We start from the raw sequence: 27,798 nt of genomic DNA on the forward strand, positions 1-27,798 counted from the left end.
ACAGTGTTTTCTTTTTCTCTACCGCAAACATACTCAGTGAGATCTCATCAAACAGTATGCTCTTATGACGTCTGGCTGACCCCATCCCTCCCAGTGTTCAACAGCTCACACTGGAACCTCAAAACAATACAGACTGTCAGCTCTGTTCTCAACACAGTGGTATCTAACATAACATGACGCAGCTTAACAGATGAGTGTGAATGTTTTCAGCCAATAAATGTATCTTTATTGAAGAGTTTAAAAAACCAAACCCAAGGACAACAGCTTGTGAATGTGTTGCCGACGTTAAGATCCGGGGAGAAATAACCATACAATGTTCCTCCATAGACCATAAGCAACTCGCCTTACAGGTTCCAGTGCAAGTTAAGATGATCTTATGGCAGTTCTCAAGTGGTGTGGATGCAATGGACTTAATCATGTATGAGGATGGGTTTTGGTGAGATGTTCTAAGGAAAGTTAAGGAGACTTATCACACTGCCCATCTGTGTCATGTGGTTGTGGGGGTTGGAGAGAAGGGAGCGATGCAGAGCCGGGGGGCGTCAGTCTGGTAATGGATCATTCTCACATTCTCCCAGCAGCCTTTGTTTGTGGAGTTAAAGAGGCAGGGTGCTGGCTTCCTTTTAATTTGACTGCAGGGGAGGCGGAAGGCTGTGGGGGTGTTGTGCGGAGGCCTCACTTTGCTGTTGTCGATATGGTGGCTGCCTACAGGCGTGCACATGCTTTAAACGTACAGAGGGATTCTGATCCAAGTTAATGTGCGCAGATCTTTGACCTACAGTAGGTAAAAGTAGCAATACCACAGTGTAAAAAAAGACTTTGTTACAAGTAAAGGACCAGCATTCAAAGTACAATAGAATTAGCATCAAAATGTACTTAAAATAGCAAAACTTTAAGTAGTCATTATGTAGAATGCTCATTTCAGAATCATATCATATATCAGGTTATTTATAATTATTGATCAAGCTGTCAAATAAATGTAGTGAGGTAAAAAGTACAATGTTTCCCCTGTAGTGGAGTCGAAGTAATATGTAACGTAGCATGAAATGTAAATACTCAAAGTACAAGTACCTTAAACTTCCTACTAAAGTAGCCTACAGTACCTGAGTAATTGCATTTTGGTTACATTCCACCACTGGGGCAGAGTCATATTTTCTCCCATAGAACAGAAAACAGAATATAGAATGAAATAGATGGAAGTATAGATGGCTCTCTGTCACATACAAAACCAAATCTCCTTTAATATAATAACCAATGCAACATAGCCTACAGACCATGTCCATCTGTCCGAGTTTCAGCATCACAGAGATAATGACCTGGAGAGGAAAGTGACTTCATGTAACCTTGTGATTAACTGTAAAACATTACTACCTGATCAAAAATAACTACGTTAATTCAGCATGCAGTACGTTTGGAGATTTGTATACAAACATGAACTCATAAGAACATTGACTGATCACTATATGACCACTGCACTCCTTACTGGTTTCTTTCTATGGATAGGAGCATCAAGTACATACACATCTGTACTGCTTCCAAGATAGTCACCGTAGATGTCACTGACTGATTTAAAGGTTTTTCTTCCTTTCTTTTCTATCAATAGGGACTGCTGTCCTTGAAACTGCAGTGCAAAACCGATACATCATCACAATGAGGCATCTCCTGTTACTAGAAGTGAGAGAGAATAGCAGGGTTGAAAACCTGTCTTCATGATTTATTATAACACTGCACAATTGTATTGATCATGACCTGAACCATTCCAAAGAAATCTCCAGATGGTTTGTCAAGTTGGGGTTAGCCACTGGTTTGAGTGATGCATTACAGGTAAAACAGTGTACCCGTCTGGCGAAATGGTGGCATTGCATCAGTACACATAATAGGGAGTTGGAGAGTGTGAGGATTTTTTATTTAATTTCAGCTACAATTAGAGTATATGTTAAATCAGTTGTTCTCATCCTGTGGATTGGGAACGGTGTGGGGGGGGGGGGCACATGATTTTGGGGGGGTCACCAGATGACAGTGAAGACAATTTAAGGACTTTTAAGACCTAAAAAAAAACATTAGACCATTAGGCCTACTGCATCAACAGTAATCAACACACTATTCTATAAAAACTGGTCAAAAATTGGCCAAATTGTCAAATATTATAAGAAAGAGGAAAACATTTTGGTAATTGCCGATCTACAAGCTCACAACGCCTCGCAATGTGAGGCGTTGTGAGCTTGTAGATCTGCTATTTTCACAATATGTATCTGTGGAACCGAGTCAAACTAAATTGAATGCCTCAACTCCGACTTTCCAAGTGCTTATCAGGGTGGGGGGATCCCCAGTTCAAATATGATTATTTTTGGGTGTCACGGCCTGAAGTAACAGATAATGAACCTTGATGTGAACATTATTGAGAAATAAACCCATACAGGGTGATGTGGGACAGAATCACCTTGAAGGGGTTTATTTCTTAGACTGCCTTGTTCATTATCATGCCTGTATAAAAACAAAATGGATTTTATTGATTTGAAATTGATGAAATTACTTCTGCTAAAGAAAATAGTCCACTAGATTCTACAGTTCCCACAGGTGTTGAACTGTGAACTCATTGCAAATGGTCTGCAAGTGGTCTACTATCATGTAATAATAAACCACAGAATGCTGTGATTGACCAGTCACAATCAACCATTCAAACATGTTATAATAGAGTAGCAGATCTGCAGTGGTTGGTGGCAGTGGTGTAAGTACATTTACTCAAGTACTGTACTTAACAACAATTTTGAGGTATTTTTTACTTTACTGGAGTTTTTCCAATTTTCAGTACTTTTACTTCTACTCCACTACATCTCAGAGGCAAATATTATACTTTTACTCCACAACAAATATTGGAAAACTTTAGTTACTAGTTAGTTACTTTGTAGATTTGTATTATTATTATTACAAAACATACATTAACCACTTCTACAGTACTATATATAGGTTTAAAGTGCTCATGGGCTAGTTTCCATAGACCTGGTTGCTTATTTCTCTCACACAACCTGGCAACACTACCCCTGACCCAACCACTTAATGACTGGACTATTAGAAGTAATGATACTGTACCTGGTCGTAGCCCATCATGCCCATGGACACAATAAATGGCCACGTCTCAACCCCAGTGGTGTAAAGTAACTAAGTACATGTACTTTACTGGAGTTTTTCCAATTTTCTGTAGTTTTACTACTCCACTACATCTCAGAGGCAAATATTATACTTTTTACTCCACTACAATTATTTGAAAACTTTAGTTACTAGTTACTTTGTTATTATCTATTATTATTACAAAACATACATAAACCACTTCAACTATTTAAACTTTGACTATTGCAACGCATTGTGAGCTTGTAGATCTGCTATTTTCAAAACATTTTTATACATTTGGAAACTTGTGAAATGGGACATTCTGCATAATGAGTATACTTTTGGTACTTTTTGTACATTTTGATACCAATACTTTTGCACTTTTACTCTAGTAAAGTTTGAATTCCGGACCTTTACTTGTAACAGAGTATTTGTACATTGCAGTATTGATACTTTTACTTAAGTAAAAGATTTGAGTACTTTTTCCACCACTGGCACTGACTACACTGTAGTCACAAGCAGCCACCTCTTGAGGGCTATTGTACGGACCGAGACATGGTGCTCACGGTACAGCAGCCCTGGATGGCGTCTACACAAGAATGCTACTAATGGCACTTAATGTCAGTGATGGACATGTTTTACTTAAGTAAAAGTATCAATACGGCAATGTAGATATACTCTCTTATAAGTAGAAGTCCCGTATTCAAAATGTGCTTGAGTTAAAGTACAAAAGTATCTGCATCAAAATATATTTAAAGTACTGAAAGTAAAAGTACTCATTGTGCAGAAAGTCCCATTTCACAAGTTCAAAAAGTATTAAAATCTTTTGAAAATAGCCGATCTAGGATCTACAAGCATCGCAACGCATTGTGAGCTTGTAGATCTGCTATTTTCAAATTGCAAAAATATATATGGGGCTGAAGTGGTTAGTGTGTTTTGTAATAATCTACAAAGTAACTAGTAACTTAAGTTTTCATACAATTGTAGTGGAGTAAAAGTACAATATTTTCCTCTGAGATGTAGTGGAGTAGAAATAAAAGTATTGAAAATGGCTGAATAAAATGTGTACTTAAGTAGCCTACAGTACTTGAGTACATGCACTCAGTTACTTTACACCACTGCTTGATGTCACATGGGCGGACCACAACTGAAACGTGGACCCCCGTGGCCGGGTAGGTGTCACGGCCTACCAGGTGAGACTGTGTCAGGCTCCCGGAAGTACTGGTAGCAAGCAAACTGACACTGTGGGCGCCAACCCAAGCCATAGCTACGAGGAGAAAGAGGCGCAGCACCTACATAGACACACTGCGGGTGTGACAACGGAGATAACAACACTGCAAGCTCAAGAAAGACCCTGTTTCTGATGCTAGAGGGAGTGGAGGGCAGCGAGCCAGGAGTCCCGAGTTGGTGTTGGCCAGACCGCACCAATGCAACTAGTCGCAACTCCTTGCAACATGCAACTACTTGCAACCAATATCCCCAATGGCAGTTGCAAAGAGTTGCATTGGTGTGGACTGACCTTAAAACTGTTTTGTTGCAAGGAGTTGCGACTAGTTGCATTGGTGCTGTCTGGCCTTTAGTTTGCATCACATCGAGTTTCCAAAAGTACACACAGAAATAAAGGGGGGATAAGTTAGAAATTGTAATTATTAGTAATTATGGAAATTATGGAAATTACTTTTAAGTATTCTTTCAGACATAACATTCTGTTATGTAGGCTAGATCTCCAGATATTATTAATATACAAATTCCACTGACCGTATGCACACACAAATTCTGGGAAATATGCAGAATGTTCTGTTATGCTGTTCTGCAAATTTGCCTCTGGACTAGTGTCATCGCAGAATCTATGTGTACACATATACACAATGTATAAGTGTACACATAGATGTATGTATGTATGTATGTATGTATGTATGTATGTATGTATGTATGTATGTATGTATGTATGTATGTATGTATGTATGTATGTATGTATGTATGTATGTATGTATGTATGTATGTATGTATGTATGTATGTATGTATGTATGTATGTATGTATGTATGTATGTAGGCCTATGTTTCCATTACTTTTGTCATTTCTCAGTTGATCTGTGCATTTTAGTTTATTGTTGTATATTTGACTTGTCTGTGCTTTTTCTAACTTGTACAAGTGAAGAAAAAACAATAGGCAACAATGAATTCTTGATGGCTCATGGCAATTTGATTAATAAAGTCAGAATAGAACAACCTATATCAGTTGAATATGATCAGTTTATGCTGACTCAGTGAGTCAGTTCACTCCAAGGGCTTCTAGAAGTGTAGACAATTTCTGCTTGTTCGACGCTCGTTAATGTTATAGGCATCAAGGCAATTATGCTTCTGCACTGTCAAATACTGTAGGCCAACATCTAATCTAAGGTCATTCAAATGACCACCAGTGAGTCCCGGGACTCACTTAATTGAAAACCAACATCACTGTATTAGATTAGATTTATTGTCTCCGCCGAAGGTGGAGAATATGTTTTCGCTTTGTGTGAGCAAACATTGTTAGCCAAGCTAACATTGGGCAAGCTCCACGTGACACGTGTCAATTTGTTGACACCAATGCCTCTGATTGGCTAGAGGGACGCGTGACGAAATAAAATTCTATAAATAGGTGTGTCACTTCAAAAAGCCACTACTTTTTGAAGTGAGGTAAAACAGGATCAATCAGACTTGATTGGAACAGTACCTTCAGTAAGTCCAAGTCACCCGTCTGTGCGTGTGTGTTTCCCTCTGAGAACACCTAACATTGGTCAAGCAAAGGCGCAGAAGGCCAAAGCTAAGAAAGCATACTTATCTACAATTGTAACGTAGAAGAGGACTAGAGTTGAAATGATCCCACAACAAAGCCGAACTCTTAATACGTGTCAATATGTTGACATCAATGTCTCTGATTGGCTAGAGGGACGCATGACGAAATACAATCCTATAATAAAAAGGTGTGTCACTTCAAAAAGCCGTTTACGTTTTTGAAGCGAGGTAAGACAGGATCAATCAGTCTTGATTGGAACAGTATCTTCTAGTCCAAATCACCCGTCCGTGCGTGTGTGTGTCCCTTTGAGAACACCTGACATTGGTCAAGCAAAGGCGCAGAAGGCCAAAGCTAAGAAAGCATACTCATCTACAACAGTAACACAGAAGAGGACTAGAGTTGAATTGATCCCACAACAAGACCGAAATCTTAATACGTATTAATATGTTGACACCAATGCCTTTGATTGGCTAGAGGAATGCATGACGAAATACAATTCTATAAATAGGTGTGTCACTTCAAAAAAACGTTTACGTTTTTGAAGCGAGGTAAGACAGGATCAATCAGTCTTGATTGGAACAGTATCTTCTAGTCCAAATCACCCGTCCGTGCGTGTGTGTGTCCCTCTGAGAACACCTAACATTGGTCAAACAAAGGCGCAGAAGGCCAAAGCTGATCAAACACACCAATCAACTGCTGAAACTGTTCAAGACAATGAAGATGAAGAAGACAGACAAGTATTTGAACAAACCAGTCAATTATGACGACTCCCATATGATAGATTGCTTCAATGTAAACAGAGCATTGCTTCAATTAAACAGAGCTAAGAATCATAAAGAAAGAATGAAATTAATCAGAGACAAAAAATCGCTAAATGACAAAAGACGAAGACTAGCCATGAATGCTTACAATATGACACAGCAAAGATTGCTACAATCTCTGGAAGAAAAAGTAGAAGAGTCTGAAGAGAACATCGAAGATATATAAGATATATAGATATATATAAGATATATATAAGATATATATATAAGATATATATAAGATATATATTTCATATATATCTTTTACTCTATTGTATCTCATTAGTTATTGCTATGATAATATAATTGCTATAGTCTGCTGGCGGAGACTTGTGCTCCGAGGAGCACATTTTCTAGTTAGATATTATATTGATATTATAGCTATTCTATTTTATTAGATTATGTGATGTTGATATTTTATTATTTGTATTTATCCTTTTTCCTACATACCTGGCCTCTAGGATCTCCTCCATCATCATGTCCATCCTCCTGCTTACTCAAGTGTTGCCAAACCTGGGTGACAGGGCATTTTTCTGTTGCTGCCCCCTCCCTTCAGAATGCACTCACCAACCACATCAGAGATGCCCTCAACCTCCCATTCTCCAAAACACCCTCAAAATCCACCTATTAAAAATTGCTTCCCCCAGCTAATCCCTCACCCACCCCTTGTTTTTACTGTTTTAATTCTCAGACCCCCCCCCCCCCCCAAGTGCCCCCACCCATGTAAAGACAAGTTTTATTTTCCATTTGTCTGTCTTCGAGCAGCTAATCTCCGGCACCGTTGGCCCGATGGCAGCAAAACTATGCACACACACTCCCTGGATGCCAGAGCAGAACCTCTGCCCCAATTTTTCAGATAGGCCTGTTATAGCGCCACCAGGAGGCCGATTTTTGCAAAACACATTTTTTTATATTACTCCTACAGATTTTATCCATACATCACGCAAATCAGTACACAGTATCTCTAGTCATGTGATCAAGACTGATCTGTCTGATTTTTCATATTCCATCCTGATTGGCTAAGATTGGCTTCCAAAGTTTGCAGGATTGGTCCGTTTTTAACAAAATGCCTCAAATCATGAACACAGCTGCGATTTCCGTGAAAATTTGCACACACATTCCCACTAGGCCAAGGAAGAAATGCCGCTTGATTTTTTCAAATCAGCCTCATGGTGGCTCTATAGGCCAATTTGTGTTTTTACCAATAAGTGCACGATATGTGTAAAACTTCCTATGCACACTCCTTAGGCCAAGAAAAAACCTTTTCCCTGTATTTTTCACATCTGCCTTAAATTATTGCGCCACCAGGAGGCCGACTAAATATGTAAAACTTCAAATTTCACGCAAATCAGTACACATGATCTCTATAGTCATGTGATCAAGACGGATCTGTTTGATTTATCATATTCCATCCTGACGGGCTAAGATTGCCATCTAAAGTTGGCTGGAGTGGCCAGTTTTGAACAAAATGCAAGTCATGAACACAGTGTCCAATTGTGTCCAACATTCGCACAATGTTGAGGAACAAATGCCACCCTTGTAACATTGCGCTATTATAGCGCCACCAGGGGGCCAATTTTTGCAACAAATTTTTTTTTAAATAACTCCAACTTTTGTCCAAACATCGGTACACATTATCTCTATAGTCAAGTGATCAAGACAGATCCGTCTGATTTCTCATATTCCATCCTGATTGGCGAATTCCGAACATGCTGGCCCACATAACCTACCTGACCTGGCGGAGACCTGTGCTCCGAGCAAGGAGCACTTTTTCTAGTTCTCGAACACTTATCTGTAGGCTACATCTTTTGTCCCCCTCCCCCCAACCCTCCCCCAAATGTCATTCATTCAGGATTGTATCAACTTTCACTATAGTACCCTCCACCCATTCCAATGTCATTCCTGTATTTCAGGATTGTGTCAACTCACCACAGCCTGCAGATGGCACAGTATTATTATCAATAGCAGACACAATTCACAGCCAATCACAACTCCTCATCCACATTACTTTCCCCTCCTTTTTTCTCTCGGTGTGTTTTGAGTTGAGTGCTTCCATCCAGAATAAAACGATCGTTATCTTTATTTCCCCCAAAATGTGGATCTACGAAGCAGGAGCTTGGGATTTAACGCTGAGACTATGAGTGATTGCTGTAAACCGACCGTGTGTTTTATAAAGCTGGACAGAGAAGATGTACATATGGAAATCATTGTCTTTTGTCGCCATGATTCTGGGTCTACTGTGTTGTTATTATTTGACAGACTGCGGACGAACGGTGACCCAGTACTTGCTGTGCATTTTGTGTTGCATTTCAACTCCACTGATCTTCCAAAACAACTGTAAGGAGAATATCAGCACCCAGACTGGCGATGATGTGGTTGATGAAAGATCACTCCAGGTAATGTAAATGTATGACGTTGTGATTTTCAAGTTATAGCCCAGAATGGCTGCATCAGTGGTGGAAAAAATACAAAATATTCTTAAGTAAAAGTATCAATACTGCAACGTAGAAATACTCTGTTATACAAGTAAAAGTCAGGAATTCAACATTTACTTGAGTAAAAGTACAAAAGTATTGGAATCAAAATACACTTAAAGTACATTACAAAAGTTAAAGTACTCATTATGCAGACAGTTCCATTTCACACGTTTTTTAATGTATACACATCTTTTGAAAATAGCAGATCTACAAGCTCACACTAAACTGTATGACGTTATGATTTGCAAGTTTAGCCCAGAATGGCTGCATTCCATGCATTGCATATATTAGGCTATATGCAAAGTATGGCATTTCAGCAGTGGTGGTAAAAGTACTATTTTTTTTAAAAGTATACTGCAATGTAGAAATACTCTGTTACAAGTAAAAGTCCAGAATTCAAAAAATTCACTTGAGTAAAGGTATTCACATTGAAATGTACTTAGAGTACTGAAAGTTAAAGTACTCATTATGCAGAACATCCCATTTCACAAGTTCCAAATGTATAAAAATGCTTTGAAAATAGCAGATCTACAAGCTCACAATGCGTCGCTTGTAGATCTGCTATTTTCAAATAGCCTAAGTATACATAAGGCTGAAGGGGTTAACATATGTTTTGTAATAATCAAAATCTACTACTAACTTATTTGTAGCTAAAGTTTACAAAGAATTGCAGTGGAGTAAAAGTACAATATTTACCTCTGAGATGTAGTGGAGTAGAAGTACAAGTATTGAAAATTGGAAATACTCCAGTAAAGTAAATATTCCTGAAAAGTGTCCTTAAGTACAGTACTTGAGTAAATGTACTTAGTTACTTTCCACCACTGAATATCAGCCCTTTTAGGGCTATGCATTCAATATCAGTATGGTATTACTTTTGATTGGCTACTTACTTAACTGGCCAACATGTTGTTAGCCTACTTTACATGTCTAGAACAAAACATTGAGCTATAATACCATGTAGGCTAAATAGCCTATGTTGATTTTTCATCTACATAGTTTTTGTGAACAAATGCAATGGGTAAAAGTGTGTTAATGATAAAAAGTTATCTATTACCACAACAATATTCTATATAGGCTACCATACTGTACATACTGTATTATCACACACTTCAGGAGAGTTGATGATGGATGGTGTGACCTTGTCAATAACAGCCTGAGGTGCATTTTTTTCACTTACTGTAAACGTATGTCTTTGTCAAAACAAACCAACCCAGGCTGGACTTGTTTCACAAAACAAAACTCGACTGAAGTTCCTCGTTGACTAATAGTCATCATAGTAGGAGTTTGTTGACTAATCGATTCATTGATTAAATAGACACATCTGTAAAATTGTGTTTGGTGCATACAAACATGCAAAGACCAGCGAGGTTGGTGAGGTTGAGAACTGAACATTCTAATGTTGACATTACAATGGCTACTGGCTATTGAAAGTAGACTGGCAGTAAAAGGTTATAGCTAGAGATGTGCATGGAAAAAAGCATAAACCGACTAATCAATTAACAAAGACTTGGTCGACTTTAGACCAAAACAACCAATTAACCATTTAAAGCCCCAAAGCCTTAAAGCCTACGATGGGGTCCCCCCAGGGTCCCCCTCCATTTATCCCTCTACACCAAAGAAAAAACGCACAATTGGGAGCTTGTAGATTGGCTTTTTTCGCAGAATGCGTACCTATTACGACATAAGAATAGGGATGTTAGTGTTCATGTAATCGTTCATTCAACTATGAGGGGACAGCCCTAATTCTTAGTACTGTATATGTGTCATGTAGTTGCACCAGCACCTCCCACTGTGGATGTGCATGGGTGCTCTCTATAATTGAATTGTTTTATAGCTTTCTCTCTCTCCTTATAGGAGAACAGTGTGGAGGATCAGGGCTTTGACGTCCCTGACGGAGAGCCTACAAATACAAGTGCATTGACTGAAACATCAATGGAACTGCAGTATCCTCATGTTAAGGAGTCTCTTCAGCAAGGTGGGACTAAGCAGCAGCATTATGGTGTGCACAGAAAACATTTGTCACGTTTACAGTTAATATTTGTCACATGTTGCCTTCAGTATAAGCTCTGGTATGTTTAGATTTTTTCTTTCAGAGCTAGGTTGACTATGTGTTTAGATTATGACGGAATGTCAGAAATTACAATTTAGGCATTTAGGTGACTCTTATCCAGAGCAACTATGCAAATGCTTACATCCGAGTAAATGGCATGAATCCTAGTCAACAAACAACAGGATGAATTGTTACTACAAGTAGAGTGCAAAGAAAACAATTAAGTGCAGCAAAAGTAACTGATATATCACGTAAACATCAAACCTAGCATCTGTCTAATCTAAACCATATGCTACCATTCTTGGCATTTCTGGTCAAGCAAACAGTACATTTCTATCAAAAAAAACTAAACATGAACTAACCAACATACAATACATCATTCTGCATAGTTTAACTAGCATCTTTGAAAAACAACAAAAAGTGACACGAGGAAGTAGTAGTTTCGTTTTGTCAGCAAAGTTGTTGTTTGGAGATGACACATTTGAGCGGGGTCGTATGCTGTATGGAGGCAGCTGCACACAGAGATCATATTACATCTTCTGGGGAAAAAAGCCCCACCCCATCTATAGGAGAGAGGTTCACTCTGGGTTTTTCTGTGTGGTTGTGCAGAACAGGAAATAAACCGTTTTGGCAGCTTGTGTATCTAACAAGCTCAATGGGGTTTTTTCACGCTTGAGAAAAAACTAGGCTGTTGGACTGTTTTGTACCAGGAATCACCACTGATGATTATTATCAATGGTTGAAGTCTGTGCAGTAAATAATGTCGACAGCTCTGCGTTTCATGCAACCTGCAGTTATTATTCTGTTCAAAACATCTAAAGTGGTTGTTACTCCAGTGTTTGAGTGTGTTTATCCAAATAGCTCTCCCTTGGTGCTGAGCCTGCAATCACATAATTTACACCGGTGTGTGTCTGAGATTCTACTGGAGTGGATATATCTTTGGAGTTTTTAAGTTTAATTAAGTCTAAATTAAGTCTATAATTGTGTTCATTTACCAACTTGTCTGTTGCTGCTGTAACTACATTTGATGATTTGGATGATCAAATTTCCAAATAGCTCCAAAGTCTACAGTCTAAACTACTGTTCACGTCTGGTGCATATGTTCAGAAGGGAACTGTCTGGAACTTGCAAAACAATTTTGCTCTATATTCAACGTTTCGGTCGTTAGACCTTCATCAGGACTGAAACATTGATTTTCTGATGAAGGTCTAACGACCGAAACATCGAATAAAGAGCAACATTCTTTTGCAAGTTCCAGACAGTGTGCAGGTCCTTTTCTTTGATGTCATTATCAGAGATCCCCTTCTGGTCCTTGAAATTTAAGAGGTTGAATCCAAGTCTGTTATTCTATATGAACTGTATTGAATTTGGTTGTGTTTGTCTTCTTTCCACACCAGTGATTGAGTGCGCATACACCCAGCTCGTTCTGCCATGGTACTGTGTCCCTGAACCCCTCGAGGACCAGCCCCTGCACCAGGTGCTGAGCAGAGAGTTTGACTCTGTCATTGATCGAGTCATCTTTAGGGCCAAAGACCTGGATGTCTGTGAGGCCTCCGTTGGTTGTATTCGTATCTTGACGCAGCACTTGCACAACGCCAAGCGGTCTGACAGGTGAGATCAGACCAGTGGTGGAAAGCAACTATGACTATGTACATTTACTCAAGTACTGTACTTACAAGTACAATTTTGAGTTTTTTTCAATGCTTAATACACTTCTACGTCACTACGCCTCAGAGGCAAATATTGTACTTTTTTACTCCGCTACAATTATTTGAAACTTTATTTACAAGTTATTTTGTAGATTTTATTATTTTTATTATTATTACAAAACATACATGCCCCATTGTATTCTTCATCCATTCGAAAATAACTGACCTACAAACTCACAATGTGTCACATGTGATGTGTTCATGTTGAGAGCTTGTAGTTCTGCTATTTTCGGAAGCTTGTAGTTCTGCTATTTTCGATATATTTTGACAAACACTTGTGAAATGGGACATTCTGCATAATAAGTACTTTTACTTTTGGTACTTCAAGTATACTTTGGTGTCAATACTTTTGCACTTTTAAAAGTTTGAATACAGGGCTTCTACTTGTAACAAGAGTATTTCTACATAGTTTTAATTAAGTAAGATAAAGATATCGTAGTAGAGTACTTCTTCTACCAGTGAGATCAGGCAGATGCTGAAGGCACTCTGTGCTCGGACTACTGTGCTCAACTCTATAAACTCCTTATTGTTTTTTTTTATCACCTTCTATGAATCATTCACTTACTGTAAAGACTTGTCTTTTATTGGCTTGTATCTTTTGACCTACGGCACTGCACTGAAATACTAATGGCTGATTACATTCTAAGCGCTTGAGTGTCTGAGTCATCATATAATAATAATGATAGACTTTATTTATAGAGCTCTTATCGAAGAAAGTTACAAAAGTGCTTTAGATAAAAATAAAAATAAAATGACATGACAACTAAATCATAGAAAGGCCCTTGGACAAAAGCAAGCAATAACCAGATTAACAACGGAAACAAAATGACACTGTCCTTAGTGGGTGTTGTGTGTATATTCTTCATGTGGAATGACATCACGATATGTAGCCCAACGCTACAATAAACAAGAGTCTAGACTAGAACTTGCGTTGCTCCTTATATCCAACTGAACATAAGTGGTTTGAACTGACCAAACTCCCATCCTTATAGCCCCATGCTCACTAGTGTGGAGAATGTTTTTGTGCAGATTGTCATGACAATCCAGCCAGTAGTTTTTGAGATACAATCCTTAGAGGCCTCCCAGTTCGAACCCCGGTCCGCCAATATACGCATTGAAGTGTCCCCGAGCAAGACACCTAACCCTGAATTTCCCCGGTGGATTTAATAAAGGTCTACCCTACCTTAACATGTGATTTTAATTGAATTTAGATGCAAATGTTGACAATGCATTTTATTTTATCATACATTTCATTTCATTAAAGGGCAATTATTTTTCTTCTCCACCTGAATCTTTCTATCGTGAGGAGGACATGTGAAAATCTGACAACAATTCTCGAAGAGAAACACAATAGAATGACAGGATTCAAATGAACGATTAATAGGGAATCTCCCAGTGCAACAAGTTTAAAAGTGGATTGTGAATTAATACAATTAATAGGATTGGTGTTGTTTTTTGGGTTTGTGTGTATCTTTAGAGAGCCTCTGTTCAGCTCCAGGGCAGAGGAGGTGGCAGTTCTTAGGACTTTTTCTGAGGCGTTGGTACGTAACCTTTTCCCTGAGTCTCTACGGGGACAAGATGTCAACCGCTGTGCCTTGAATGAGATCGTTGCCTTAAAGGGTAAGTGAGCACTAGAATGTGAACTTCACCAGTGTGATACATTTATTTCAACAAACTCTATGAGCAGCTCAATACGTTGCACACCTGTTGTTTAAATAAAAAGCATGTCTCACCTAGACAGAGGATCTGACGGGGATCTGAAATAAAAGACATACAAAAATTACAGTACTAGATAACTAGTTTACTACCATGACTTATATTATTTTTTAGTAAATAATTGTCTGGGCCTACAGCATGTATCCTGGTTTTACATGGTTTTTATCTGTTGTAGTTTGTAGATTTTTTTATTGTAATTCTTTGCTGAAAAATGAAACATTTAATCTTTCTGGGAATGTTGGAACAGGTTTTACAACTTCATTTAAATGCTTGTGGTTAAAACATTAACATTCATACCAGCTGGACAGTTTTGGTGACCCAGCAACAGTGTTTTGTACTTACAGCTTGGTGATAGAGATTTACAATGCACACAGTACAAGTGCTGTACAACAAGCTTTACTCCGTTTCAGTACTATTAACCAGAGCAACCAGACCAAATTTACATAATTATTTGGAACTGATTCTGATATTGTTAAAAATGAACCTTTACTGTCATAATTATGTGCTGATTTTCAAATTCTAAAGTACACCTGCACACATTTGATTATATCTAGATTTTCCTCTGTGAGCTTGGACTTTTCTCAAAACACATAGACCTACACAAAGTGCAATAACTGACAAAAAAACAAACATCTTGAAGATACAAATGTTATTCATTTGTATCATACTTATCTGACCTTGGGCTTTGTCGCTCTGGATATGAGCATCTGCTAAATGGTTAAATGGTAAACGTTGTTGACATCAGGTGTTATTATTGATATTTTTCTGCCATGTCAGGCAGAGATAATGTGAATTTATCTATCTTACTACTGGGATATGTCATGTTGTGAGTTATTTTGTGTGTTTGTTGTCCTCAGCTCTGGACCTGCTGGTTTCATGGCTGTCTGAACCGGACAATCTGAACCAGCTGGTGTTGAGTCAACTCGACAGCGTGACCTCCAAAGGCTCTGCGGAGGAGCTATGCGGCGCCGAGGCTGAGCCACTCTCTGAGTCCTCGCAGGAGGAAGATGAGGAAGAGGAGAGCGGTGGAGCGTGAGTGGCTGTCATCCATCTAGAATCTGCTGTCTGCCATAATACTAACAAGCAATGCTTTTCAACATTGCACTTGTAACAACCAATGTATTTTGTTCTAAAAGACAAGCCTGTGCCTGTCTGTGTTTGGGGAATTTGTAGGTATGCAGAGAGAGCAGAGGTTTCCACCAGCAAAAAGAGGAAATCCAGAAAGAAAGGTGTGTCTTTGCTTTATTTACACAGTCTAATATAAGAGGGGATTTAATTTGGACACACTGCATCTAATTCAGCCTGGTTTAACCCATAAAGACCTGAGGCTCATTCTAAATTCTAAATGTCTTCTAAATCTAATAAATAAATAAAAACTTTTTCATGTCAAGGACCCCCAAAATTGTATGTATTTGGCCGCGGACCCCCATCTCAAAATATTATGTTCCAGGGACCCCCAGAAGCAAACATTTGAGTTAAAAATATTCACTTTAAAAAAATATATATCTCCAAAGATTTGCGATTTTTCTAAAATAGCAGATCTACAAGCTCATAGTGCGGCACAAAGTGACGTGCTATGTGCATGTATATCTGCTATTTTTGAATAGCCAAAGTATAAAATAATGGTTAAAGTGGTTAAAATATAGCTAAAATCTAAAATGACACAGATGCTTTCCCGGTGTTAATGGTTTAATCCGGACCGGCATCCCAACCAATCTCTGCAATCATTGTCGAGTCAGCACAATTTAGCAAGGTTTGAGAAATGGTTCAATGGGATTCTAAGAATGGACAGCTGAGCAAGCACGCAAAGTTGCACAATAATCTGATGAGTGTGTAAACAGGTTGTTGTGAAGCTATTGTGACTCTAGCTTTATTGGCTTACCTCTGTGCGTAGGAGCAGCCCTCTCAACTTCAAACGGCTTTATTAATCCCACTAGGGGCAATTCGTTTTTGGAAGTTTGTAACAAAGAAACACAATAACATACAACAACATAAAAACAAACCATACTCCCAAGGAGCTAAAGGTGGAATAAAATTGTCTTAAACATTCCCAACAGTAAGAAGATACAAATAGATCATGTTTACTATACATTATAAATAAATATATAAAAAAATAAAACATGTACTAGAGAGTATCATGCACACAGTGGAGATATCTCCACCAGAAGTGAGGCTAGTCTCTGATGTAGTGAGGCCAGTCTCTGATGTTAGTCATCCATGACGCATCCATGGCGAATGACTCCATATTTAGCCACGGTTTCAGGCCGATCCAACATATTCTCCCTGTTTGCTTTTAGCCTGGTGGAGATATTAACATATACACAGTATAATAGTATACGTATGTAACATACACATAAAAAGTACCGTATTGTCACCATTTCTGTGTTGTATTCTAGTATTAACATATTGACATGTAACTTTCAATTTCACTTCTGTGTGTGTGTGTGTGTGTGTGTGTGTGTGTGTGTGTGTGTGTGTGTGTGTGTGTGTGTGTGTGTGTGTGTGTGTGTGTGTGTGTGTGTGTGCGTGCGTGCGTGCGTGCGTGCGTGCGTGCGTGTGTGCATGTGGCTTGCTTTCATTTCAGCCAACAAGCTGAAGGAAGGTTGGTCAAAAATGATGGATAAGATGAAGTCCAAGAGAGCAAAGAAGAAGAAGTTGAAGAAGGTGGAACAGGAGTTAATGATGCGGGCCCTGGCCAGCGTGGAGTCCGACGGATGTAGCAGAGAAGGTTCTGTTCACAGCCACCTGGATTCCGATGATGTAGGAACATCTTTCTTTGTTTTTCATTCAGAATGTTTAGCAGGTAACTGTGGAAGCACACTTCCAACAACTGACTAAAAATAACACAATCCTGAGGGTTTTATTTCTCACAGTCATGAATTTATCTCACATTTGTGAAAAGAAAATCTTCTGACATAGAAAGTCATAATGGCAAGACTAAAGCTCCAATCCTTATTTTAATGAGTAAAATGTTATTTTAACCAAACTGTATGGTAGAGAATGTTAGTACAATATAACTAGTTAGCTGCAGTGGTTGGAGGTGGTCTCTTTACTCTTCCATTGAGAAATGTTGACCCTGGTGTTGGGTAGGATACCTGCTGTTTACAGTACAATAGTACTGCCTGAAGCTTATAAGCACAATATCTCCCCTGGCCAAGTGGGGATGGCCCCTTGGCCGAGGAGATTTGGTCTCATGCGGGAGACCCGGGTTTGAATCCCGAGTAGGAAATAAAGGTTACAGATTGCAGCTTTAAAGCTCATATTGCTTATTTGTATTCAGTGGAGGAGCTTCCATGCTGTGGGAAACAGAGAGTTCTAGTGATGATACTGTTGGTGATTTTTCTAGGTGATGCAACGCATTGTTAACTTAAAATCTGGTCTTTTCAACACCGTCGTACTATGGAGTATAAATTAGGCTTAACCCTTAAGTTACTTCCACCATGGGATCCTATACATGGTCGATCCTATACAGCATTTAAGGAATTACTGCACTGGGTTTTGGATCAATGGAAATAGGCTCTGTGGTAATCACAGCTTTATGATGTTCACACGTTTTGTACACCATGACAGTCTCCACAAGTCAGTGTTTGAACCACATGCAATTCATATTAAACATAACTTTCCTCTTCTACCCCGGATTTGAACCCTGTTTCCTGCGCAAGTGCTGATATTTTTTTACCATTGAGCTAAAAGAGCCTACCTGCTTGCTCAGGGGATAAATTGAATTTTGACCATCAGGTCAAAATTTGCGTCAGATCCTCTGTCTAGGTGAGACATGACCTTTGACACGAGCTAAATGTCTCAATAAAAGAGCAGGGAGACAAAATACAACCACCTCAATTGTATAAGTTATATTGTATTACCATACTCTACAATACAGATTGGACACATTTTAATAGTAAAAAAAAATGAAAGTGCTTCAAGTAGAAAAAGCCTCACAAAATGGCTTGAGAATTCATGGTTGAGATACTGTATTAACAGGAGTAATTTATGTTTTTGGACAAAAAGGTTAACTCTTAAAAAAGGAATTATTTTCTGCATACAGTACATAGTGAATCGTTTGAAGAAAAAACATTGGGAATCTGGCGAGAGAACGCATTGCAAACTCACTTCCAGGTTTTTAGACTACAGACTGTAGCGCTATTATAGAAGAAAATTATATACCAGAAATTATACAAAAAGTATACCAATACTAAAATTCATGGCCAACATGTACTGTATTCGAGAGCAGACAGGAGTAGAAAGTTTAGAAACACACCACATCCAAAGAAGCTAGTAATTATCATAATAACAAAAAGTTATTGGAATAACTAAACATCTTATTCAACGTTTGCCAAGATGCCCTCTTTACCAGTAAACAGGATGTGATGTAATGCACTGTAACATGGATGAATATGCATGTTAAATAACTAGATTAGCTCTCAGAGGTAGAAGGGGGCTGGCTATGACAGATGGTTTCAAAGGGGCCTATAAGTGAGTACTATCACAGATGTCTGGTTGAATTGAGCCCAGGACCCCTCCAAAGGGCTCAGCAGTCAGTTCTGTAAACCCAGAACCTCCCCCCACATCTGTACTCCCTTTGAACTATTTCCAAATCTGTATTACTTAAAATACCCCAACATTATGGTTCCATCATGTGGACCATACTGGAGACAATTAATGTTATTGTCTATTAATAGATTTGGCCATACGGTATATCGTACTTGAACTTTGACCAGTTTTCTGTTATGGCTTCATTTTTAGACTTTTGTTTGTTTGTCTACACTTATTGGAATAATTATATTTAGTGTGTTGGCTTACCTATCTCAAGGAAGTCTCTACAAGTTGATTTTATACCGCACGGAAATTAATGGCTACAATGAAAATCAAACAAGCTAGGGTATGCTTTGGAAAGTGGTTCGCAGTCAGTGGATCTGAGATTATAAATTCACAAAAAAAAAATGCCGCCCTTGACTGATTTTTACAAATATTTGGGGAAGAGGGCAGAGGAACTTTGGTATCCTGCATAAGCATAGAGGGAACATTTTGTGAACATTTTGGACACAGATGCAGTTGCGAGCAAACATCTGTGCAAATGAGGTACACTTGGCTGGAGATTTCTACCAGTAGGGGGCACCATTGAGGCACATCTAGGGCATGAAAGATGGTTTGTTGCACAGTTGCTCATAACTGGTTAATAATATGACCAGGAATGTTTCAGTATAGAGTCTTTTATAGACTTATACTGAGAGTCTCAGTATAAGTAAGTAAGTCATTTATATCAATTAACAACTACAGAAAATATAATCTGGTGTGTTGTACTGCTTTAATCACAGAATTCAATGATGGACCTTGATGTTGTACATGTCTACTTGAAGTTTACTTGAAATAATTTTGATAAAATGTGTCTTTGTTAAAATGCTAAAAGGCCATTGTTAAAAGGCTAATTGAAATATATTCATAATATATTTTACTGTATATTTATAATATAAGAATATTCTTATTTCCTTTTTCATATCATGAATTACAATACATCTATCATATTTAATGTAGTAATTATCTAGACATCTGGACATTTATTCCACTACATAATAATAACCTCTGGCAACAATAGAAGGCCAGCCGGCGAGAACATTGACCCTGGCTTGAATTGAATTTAGCCAGTTTTCAAATGTCATTAATGTTAAAGTGATGATTAATGAAACGTGACAGACCTGGGTCTTGCTTTTCATTAGGAGGACAGTGACCTGGAGGAGTACCTGACCAGCGTTCGGGAGGACATGCTGGAATTCAAGCTGTCGTATGAAATGTGGCGCGTCGGCCGCTGGGCCCTCAGCATCCCTCATGTGAGTCGCGAATCACCGTGACAGGTGTGGAATGTCTCGAACGCTCGTTAATGCAGCTGGGACTGCTGCAACCCAGCACGTCCCTGGATGTTGTGTGAATGTGTGAGCCTGAGATAGCGTCTGTCTGTCTGTCCCTCTGTTGTGCCGTACTGTAGGCGGAGTGGCAGAAAGAGGAGCTGGTGTTCATTGTTCACCTGGAGGAACAAGACAACACAGAGAACCTTCACTGGGACATCAAGAAGACCTATATGGATGTTATATATTTCCGCAACAGATGGCAGGTTAGAGACGACACACACAGTGTTCATAGCCAGTCTGTGGCAGATACTAGATCATTGTTTCAAGTACTGAGGTATATAATGGCATGACATATTTTTAGGCACAGTAGAGTAGCTGTGTGCACATCCAAGCACATCCAAGTGCAGAATAAAGGTTCACAAGGCTGCAGCTCCCAATGTACTGACTAAAAAAACTACTTTTCTATTCCAACAGCATCTTCAGAGATGAAGACTTTTGGGTTGAAACATTGCTTTTCAGTCAATAAATTGGGAGATGAAATCCAAAGTGTGAATATCCCAGTTTTTTCTTTTTCAAACTTCATAAATAATATATGCAAATTAGCATATTGTTACAAATGTGAACAGTTATGAAATTACATAACTGTTCACACAATTACACATCTTACTTTGCTGTTGATGATACAAAATATTAAAATTGTCTTACATACACTCACAAGGTTCTGCGTTAAAAGGAATGGAGGAAAAAGGAAGGAGAAAGAACCATAATTGAAACATGTACATGCAAATGTCGTATTTTACTTCCTCGCACTTGCAGAGAGAGAGGAAATAAAGCTTTGCTCAGTGATTGACCTGGTGTCATGAGGAAGTAATGACTGATTTGTACTTCGTTCCATGTTGGTGTTGCGCACTGAACATAGCACATCTGCTATTTTCAGTGCACGACACCCACGCACCAACTCGGTGTCGTGCAAAGTATAAGTATGGCTTAAAGCAACCCATAACCCTTGCCCAGCAGCGGCAGTAATGGAAGTAGATGATTGGTCATTTGTCAGAGCTTATTTGGTAGGCTAATAACCCCCCCTCCCCTTCCCCCCACATTCAGTGAGAATATTAACTCAGCAAATCTGCACCCATGGCCATTTTTCAGTGTGAAGTACGATGGCAGTACCGCAACGGTTATGGGCTACTCCTCCTGCTCATAACGTTTCCATTAAGTTAATCATTGAGCTCAACTTTTATTTCATAGCTAAGTCAAAGTAGTGGGAGCCACTCCTGACAGGGTGTTGGTAGAATGGGTTCAGCTCATCTTCAGCAACTGCATTATAATATGAGTGATCTATTCGCTAGTTAAAAATAATAAAAATGTACTAACATGTTCAATGAATGTCATCATTTTTACATGATCTTAGGACTTACAGTACAATATGTCCTACGCCATGCACGGACATGCACAAAAAGGGTTTAATTCTTGCAATCCATTTTATGTCCCACGTTGAGTTTTTCCTTACCGTCTATCCTGGGATGTGCCCGAGACAGCAATGTTGTGTAAACAAGCCACAAAACGTGCTTAACAAGTTTGGAATGTGATATATATATACCACAGTCTTAAATTAGATCGATATGGGGTGTTACATTTTTCATCTCCATTACAGATAGTATAAAAAAAACTATTCACTCCATCCATATTGATTGCCCTCTGTCACAGCATGCTCATGTTAAATGTCAATCTTTGCTGCATTTTCAGGACTCCACCAAACTTCCCTCGATATTAGAGCTGCCGAAAAGCTCAGAGGAGGCGGTCAGTGATGGAGTCAAGGATGAAGTCAGAGCCTCAGTGGAACTCTTCCTTCAGGTAAACGTCTCCCTGAGTACAAGACAGGTCCACTGACGCATAACACATGGACAGTGTTCAAGACATACTCCAGAACAAGTAAAAGCCTGATTTTGCTTGAAAAAAGTACAAAAGTATTAGCATAATTCAAAATATACTTAATACTTACTTAACAGTATCAAAGTGAAAGTACTCATTATGCAGAATTTCCATATTCTTTAATATTTTTTAAAATATCAAAATGTTTAGAAGATAGCAGATCTACAAGCTTGTAGATTGCCTGTTTTCGAATCGCTTAAGTACAAAATAGGGCTTAAGTGGTTAAAGGGAGTGTTCACTCTATCAATTACACACCCCATGAAGCCTTGAATTCATGAAGATTTTCCCTTTAATGTATGTTTTGTAATAATTATTCTAATCTGCAAAGCAACTAGTAACTAAAGCTGTCAAATAATTGTAGTGGAGTAAAAAGTACAATATTTACCTTTAAGTATAAAATGGCAATACTCAAGTAAAGTAAAAGTACCTCAAATTTGTAATTAAGCAAGTGAGTAAATGTACTTGGTTTCCACCACTGACTAGAAGATCTTATTACCGTTGTCCGTTTGCTGTACAGACGGTGGTTGCTGATGGTGTGATGGGTCACAGCCAGCCAGTCTTTCAGTTCCTCTGCCCGTTGGACAAACTGCTGGGCGATGAAGAAGAAGGACATAGCGGCGTGTGGCGACTTCTCAGCGGCTTGGCGTACCTGCTGACTCCAGGACAAGAGGAAGATGAGGTAAACACAGCACCACGGTTCTGCTTTATGATGTGATTTTGAGAAGATCAATTTCACACCATAGTTAATATTATCCAGACGCCCACTGCAGGCTGGTTTGACACTGAATATACACAGAACAAGAACATATATCAGTCCCATATCCACTGTTGATAGTCTGTACATGTATATATCCATTCATAAGCGATAGATATATGTTCATGCATATATTCACTGTTGATAGATTGTATATTATTCATTTATTGATAGAATATACATATGTTAACAGAGTCAGACCAAGTACAGATTCAGTCTCACCAAGGTCAGACTGAATCTTTTGAATCTATTTATTTTGTTTTAATTTATTTAATTTTATATTTTTTATTTGATTGTATTATATATATATATATTTTTTAATGTTATTCTTATCTCTCTACACTCACTTGTGCCTATCCTGTTTCATGACTATTGTTGTTGCTGTTACGACACCTGAAATTCCCCACGGTATCAATAATGGTTTAACTAGTATCTAAAGGAACAACCACAACTATTGAATAAAGGATGTAGGCAATGACAGTTGTCTCACTAGCATTTGAAGGTTTGTCTCATTTGCAACAAAAACGATATTCAATTGGGAAATTGATTTGTTAAGTTGTATGCTGTCAGCTGTGCTGTGAATTGAATTGAATGTCTAAAAGTCATTTTTTGTGTTGTTTTCTTTACAGCCCCACAGCTCTCATCTAGATGGCATAATGAGCCCTTCGTGTCCAGAGACTACGATTCCACCAGCCGAATCCTTTGAGGCCTTAAATGAGAAGTGCTTCGATGTGACTGATGCTGCAATCCCGTCTATTGTTATCTCCCAAACTGATCCTACATCAGAACCGCCCGTGGGAGAGGCTGATAAGGAACCACAAGCTATTGTTAGCTTGGACTCTTCAACTAATGAAAGCTGTTCTCAAGACGAGATGGAGGATTTAGAAAATCCCCGAACATCTCTTCTGAAAACGATAATAAAAGGATTATCCCGGTCCAGATCACAAGAGGCTCTGGCCTCAATAAAACCCGGCAACGATGAAGACCAGACCGATTCAGATATCACATCCCAACGCGCACAAAACGGAGACTCATTGATGGACAGCACAGACAGCCTGTCATGGCGGAGTTTGGGTGGAAAATGTCTGAAAAGGACTAAGCTGAAGGATCATGGGACTCTGCCAAAAGGGGACGAACCGCAGGGGCAGAAGAGCCAGGCCAGCTGGGAGCAACAGGAAGCCACCAAAGCCATATTTGACCTGTTAAAGGAAATAGCTGGTTTGTTCAGCGTTCAATCACAATATTCATAGCGTCGTTGTCATACAATAACATCTTGTAAAGTTTAACTAAATGTTTATTGTTCTTATTGGTCTTCCAGGCAATTCCATCCTCATGAACATATTTGATGCCATTTTGAAGCCCGTTATGCCCATCTTGAAAAAGTAAGGCTCATTTAAAATCATTTTATATCTCTCTCACAGTTCCCTAATCAAAAAACTTTAATATAGTGATGCATATATTCCTCTTACTAGGAAGATGAACTCCTTTCTAAGCAAGATGAACCCAACAGAAGTGCAGATGGCTGCGTATATCGACAACCTGCGTGAGAAGCAGTGGCCTGGTGGCTCACCAGCGTCACCTAGGCAGCCCCGCACCGAAGAGGAGAAAGACGAGACCAGGGACAAAGCCCATCAGCTCATCTGTGCTAAATGTACGCTAGCTCTCATGTCTTCAGTAGACGCTTTCAACATTCTGTTGTTGCTAGGAGACATGGAAAACCCTTGTGGTCTGTTTACTGTACACCACTAGCAAAATTGAAGTAAAGATAATGATAATAAAGAAGTTTGGACTTTTTTTGTAGACCAACTAGTTAGCAACAGCAACTAACAATTGTTTATCTTATTATTATCATATGTTTTTCCCAGGGTAAAGCCTAATTGTGCTCCGTCGCACGACAGTGTCACATGCCGCAAATAGCAGACCTACAAGATGTGACGCGGTGTGAGCTTGTACTAGTTCTGCTATTTTTGACGCTTGGCACCGTCGTATGAATCTGGCTTAATGTTTTACAAAGAAGAAGTTTCAAGAAAGGTCCAGGTTCAGGACAACTTATTCTTCTTTACAGAAGGGGTTTTCCAGATTTTGTCTGGGGGCGCACCCCCAAATTTAAATGATTCTGTCCTAGGCACTCTGATATGAAAAGTTGTTTAGTTTTAATTAAATGGTCTATATATAATAATTGTAGGCGAGAAATCGATGTGCAGTGGGGATATTGAAACTTATTGTTAGTATAATTGCTAATACAGTGTTTGTATTTTAGTCATTTCAAGTCAGTTGAATTATAGTTGAATGAAACTATTCCTCATTTGACTGTAGACACTCCCCCTCAAGGACCCCTGCTGGTCCCCACAACCTAGTTTGAAAACCACCTGGTTTAATAGAATGAAACTGTCCCATGTATTTTCAAAAGCATGCTTCGCCCATGCTGTGTTCTGTGTTGTTATCCTAGATTCCAACTACCTCATCTTGAAGAGGGCGCACATGGAGAACGTTTTCAGACTGTTTCAGGACAGAGATGAAAACCAGAGACTGGTGTATGTGAGTATCCATCCTTGTAGAGTGAGATATAGATGTCATTCTGTCACTTTCCCTGGTTCATTGCATGCAATTTGCAACATTTTCCTCGCTAGCAAAACCAACTTCCTCAGAAATTATATTAAAATTATTCTGTCTTGTTGGCTCACTCATCCCTTTTCCTGACAGATGCTCCTGTCTTTCTTACTGAGAGAGTTTCTGCCCGATGAAGATGCCCTCAATGTGAGTGCCGTGGCCCTGCAGAAAGTGAACGACTACGGCAGTTGATATGTGAATTTTAAATTGTTCTCTCAGGTGAACTATGTTTTTATATTAAAGCTAAAATCTGGGACTTATTATAATGAACATCATATTATTATATGTTATTTTAACCAATCTGTACACTTTGAGTAGGTTAATACCATATGACTAGTACATCTGCAGCAGTGGTCTCTTCCACTGAGAAATGTAGACCCTGGCATCATTTAGGAAACCTACTGGTTAAAAGAAAAGCTAAAGTTTGCACACTGTAGCTCCCTTCAATTACTTTATTTTGGCACAACCTGAGCCATTTTGGCACCCACTCAGGTACAAAAATGAAGTCATTGAAGGGAGCTACAGTATGCAGACTTTTCTTTTTCTTTGATCTTTGCATTCTTTGAAGTTCAGCACCTGCCTTTAAATGGTATGTGGATGTGTGTGACCTCCTTTGATCCTCAGGAAACCTACTGGTTGACACTGTCAGTAAAGTTATTTGAAGCAGACGCTCATTGGACTGGACACTAGATGCTCTGACATCTTTATTATAGTTCAGACAACGTTGAAAGTAGCTCTCTCCATCGGTAGAGACATAAAACTTACATATTGTAACTGTAAAGCTACTTTCTGTAAGTTTTATGTCTGTAGGCAATTGCAATGAAGTCCAAACTACAATAAAGAGTGGGGTCCAAACCATCCAATGCAACTTGGGTCCAATCTGATAACTTTGACATTGTCAACCGGTAGGTGTTCTGCCCAACAGAGTCTAAATGCCCTGTTCAGACTGGCAGGCCAAATCCAGCCCAAATATGATTTCCTATCCAAATTGGAGGCTAGGGAATGTGATTGATGTTTTTCATGTGTTTTTTTTGCTGTTGGGACTGCAACAGCAAAAAAAACACCAATCTGGATAGGCTCAAATCAGATTTGGGCTGGATTTGGGCTGCCAGTCTGAACAGTAAGTTACTCAATGGAAGAATAGGGAGATCACCTCCAGCAACTGCAGATGTGCTAGTTATTTATTATTAGCATACTCTGCCATACAGAGTGGTTAAAATAATATTTATTGATTAAAATAAATTCTGGATTATAGACACCGATGGACTGTAGACATTTTATAATGTCAAAATATTTATTAGACATGTCTCAGTGCCTTATTTGTCTCTTAATCTAATTTTACCATAACATATTATTAGATTTTTTTTACCTCATTTTTACCTCAGATGCTGTGAAGGATTTTCTTTTCTCTCTGTATAGTCTGGATTTTTAGATTTTTTGTTGCAAATTGCCCACGTGGAGAAAGGTTGTAAAAGGCATATACTGTATTTGCCTAAATTAAAAAACTATGTGATTCCTCATTTATTTAGTTGAGTTGGAGATCAGATTTTTTTTTAAATGTAAACTGACTTTACATTCCTTTGTTGTCAAACTCTGAGGAGAGAGTTAAACATGATTTACACTTAGTTGTAAGGCCGAAAATTGCAGATCTTCAAGCTCACAGTACATTGCATCACTAGTAGATCTGCTTGTAGTTTGAATTGCACATCTATGGACTCTTGTTTGAATAAGGTGGTGATGACTAAAATGTTTCTTATCACTCTGAGCACTTTTATATTGGGAGATTGTTAATGAATTAGTTCATTTGAGGATTTGTTGTTATACCAATAGAACACATTTACAATTTTGGTTGTATCACTCTTGGGTTCCTTAATCTAAACAGAAAAACTTAAAAGTTAAATTTAAAAGCATTTGTCATATTGTAACAAATAAAATGTTATATTTTAAGATTTTTATCAGTCATATTTTCTCCAAGGAGCAAGTGATTGTGGGTGAATGAAATGTTAATTGGTAGCGCCACAGGAC

The 27,798-nt window shown here is 38.7% G+C and overlaps 1 protein-coding gene across 1 annotated transcript; it reads left to right on the forward strand.

Annotated features, from left to right (window-relative positions):
• Positions 1–8,767: 8,767 nt before the first annotated feature.
• On the forward strand, positions 8,768–27,720 carry LOC308076088 (uncharacterized protein). Its single transcript, XM_080416199.1, has 16 exons — positions 8,768–9,078; positions 11,014–11,134; positions 12,607–12,820; positions 14,396–14,538; positions 15,492–15,666; positions 15,808–15,863; positions 17,219–17,394; positions 20,349–20,459; positions 20,615–20,740; positions 22,224–22,331; positions 22,927–23,088; positions 23,793–24,381; positions 24,482–24,545; positions 24,636–24,814; positions 25,613–25,701; positions 25,867–27,720. The coding sequence occupies exons 1-16, from the start codon at positions 8,872–8,874 to the stop codon at positions 25,963–25,965; spliced, it is 2,619 nt and encodes an 872-aa protein (XP_080272325.1). The 5' UTR covers positions 8,768–8,871; the 3' UTR covers positions 25,966–27,720.
• The last annotated feature ends 78 nt before the right edge of the window (positions 27,721–27,798 follow it).

Source organism: Gymnoscopelus braueri (assembly GCF_963280865.1).
Source record: "Gymnoscopelus braueri genome assembly, chromosome: 20".
Lineage (NCBI taxonomy): Eukaryota > Metazoa > Chordata > Actinopteri > Myctophiformes > Myctophidae > Gymnoscopelus > Gymnoscopelus braueri.

Bases quoted from the DNA above. Each gene is read 5' to 3' on its own strand.
- LOC308076088 (XM_080416199.1), top strand. From the start codon at position 8,872: ATGTACATATGGAAATCATTGTCTTTTGTCGCCATGATTCTGGGTCTA. The intron at 11,135-12,606 runs GTGGGACTAAGC...TTTCCACACCAG, and splicing joins TAAGGAGTCTCTTCAGCAAG to TGATTGAGTGCGCATACACC. The intron at 14,539-15,491 runs GTAAGTGAGCAC...TGTTGTCCTCAG, and splicing joins TGAGATCGTTGCCTTAAAGG to CTCTGGACCTGCTGGTTTCA.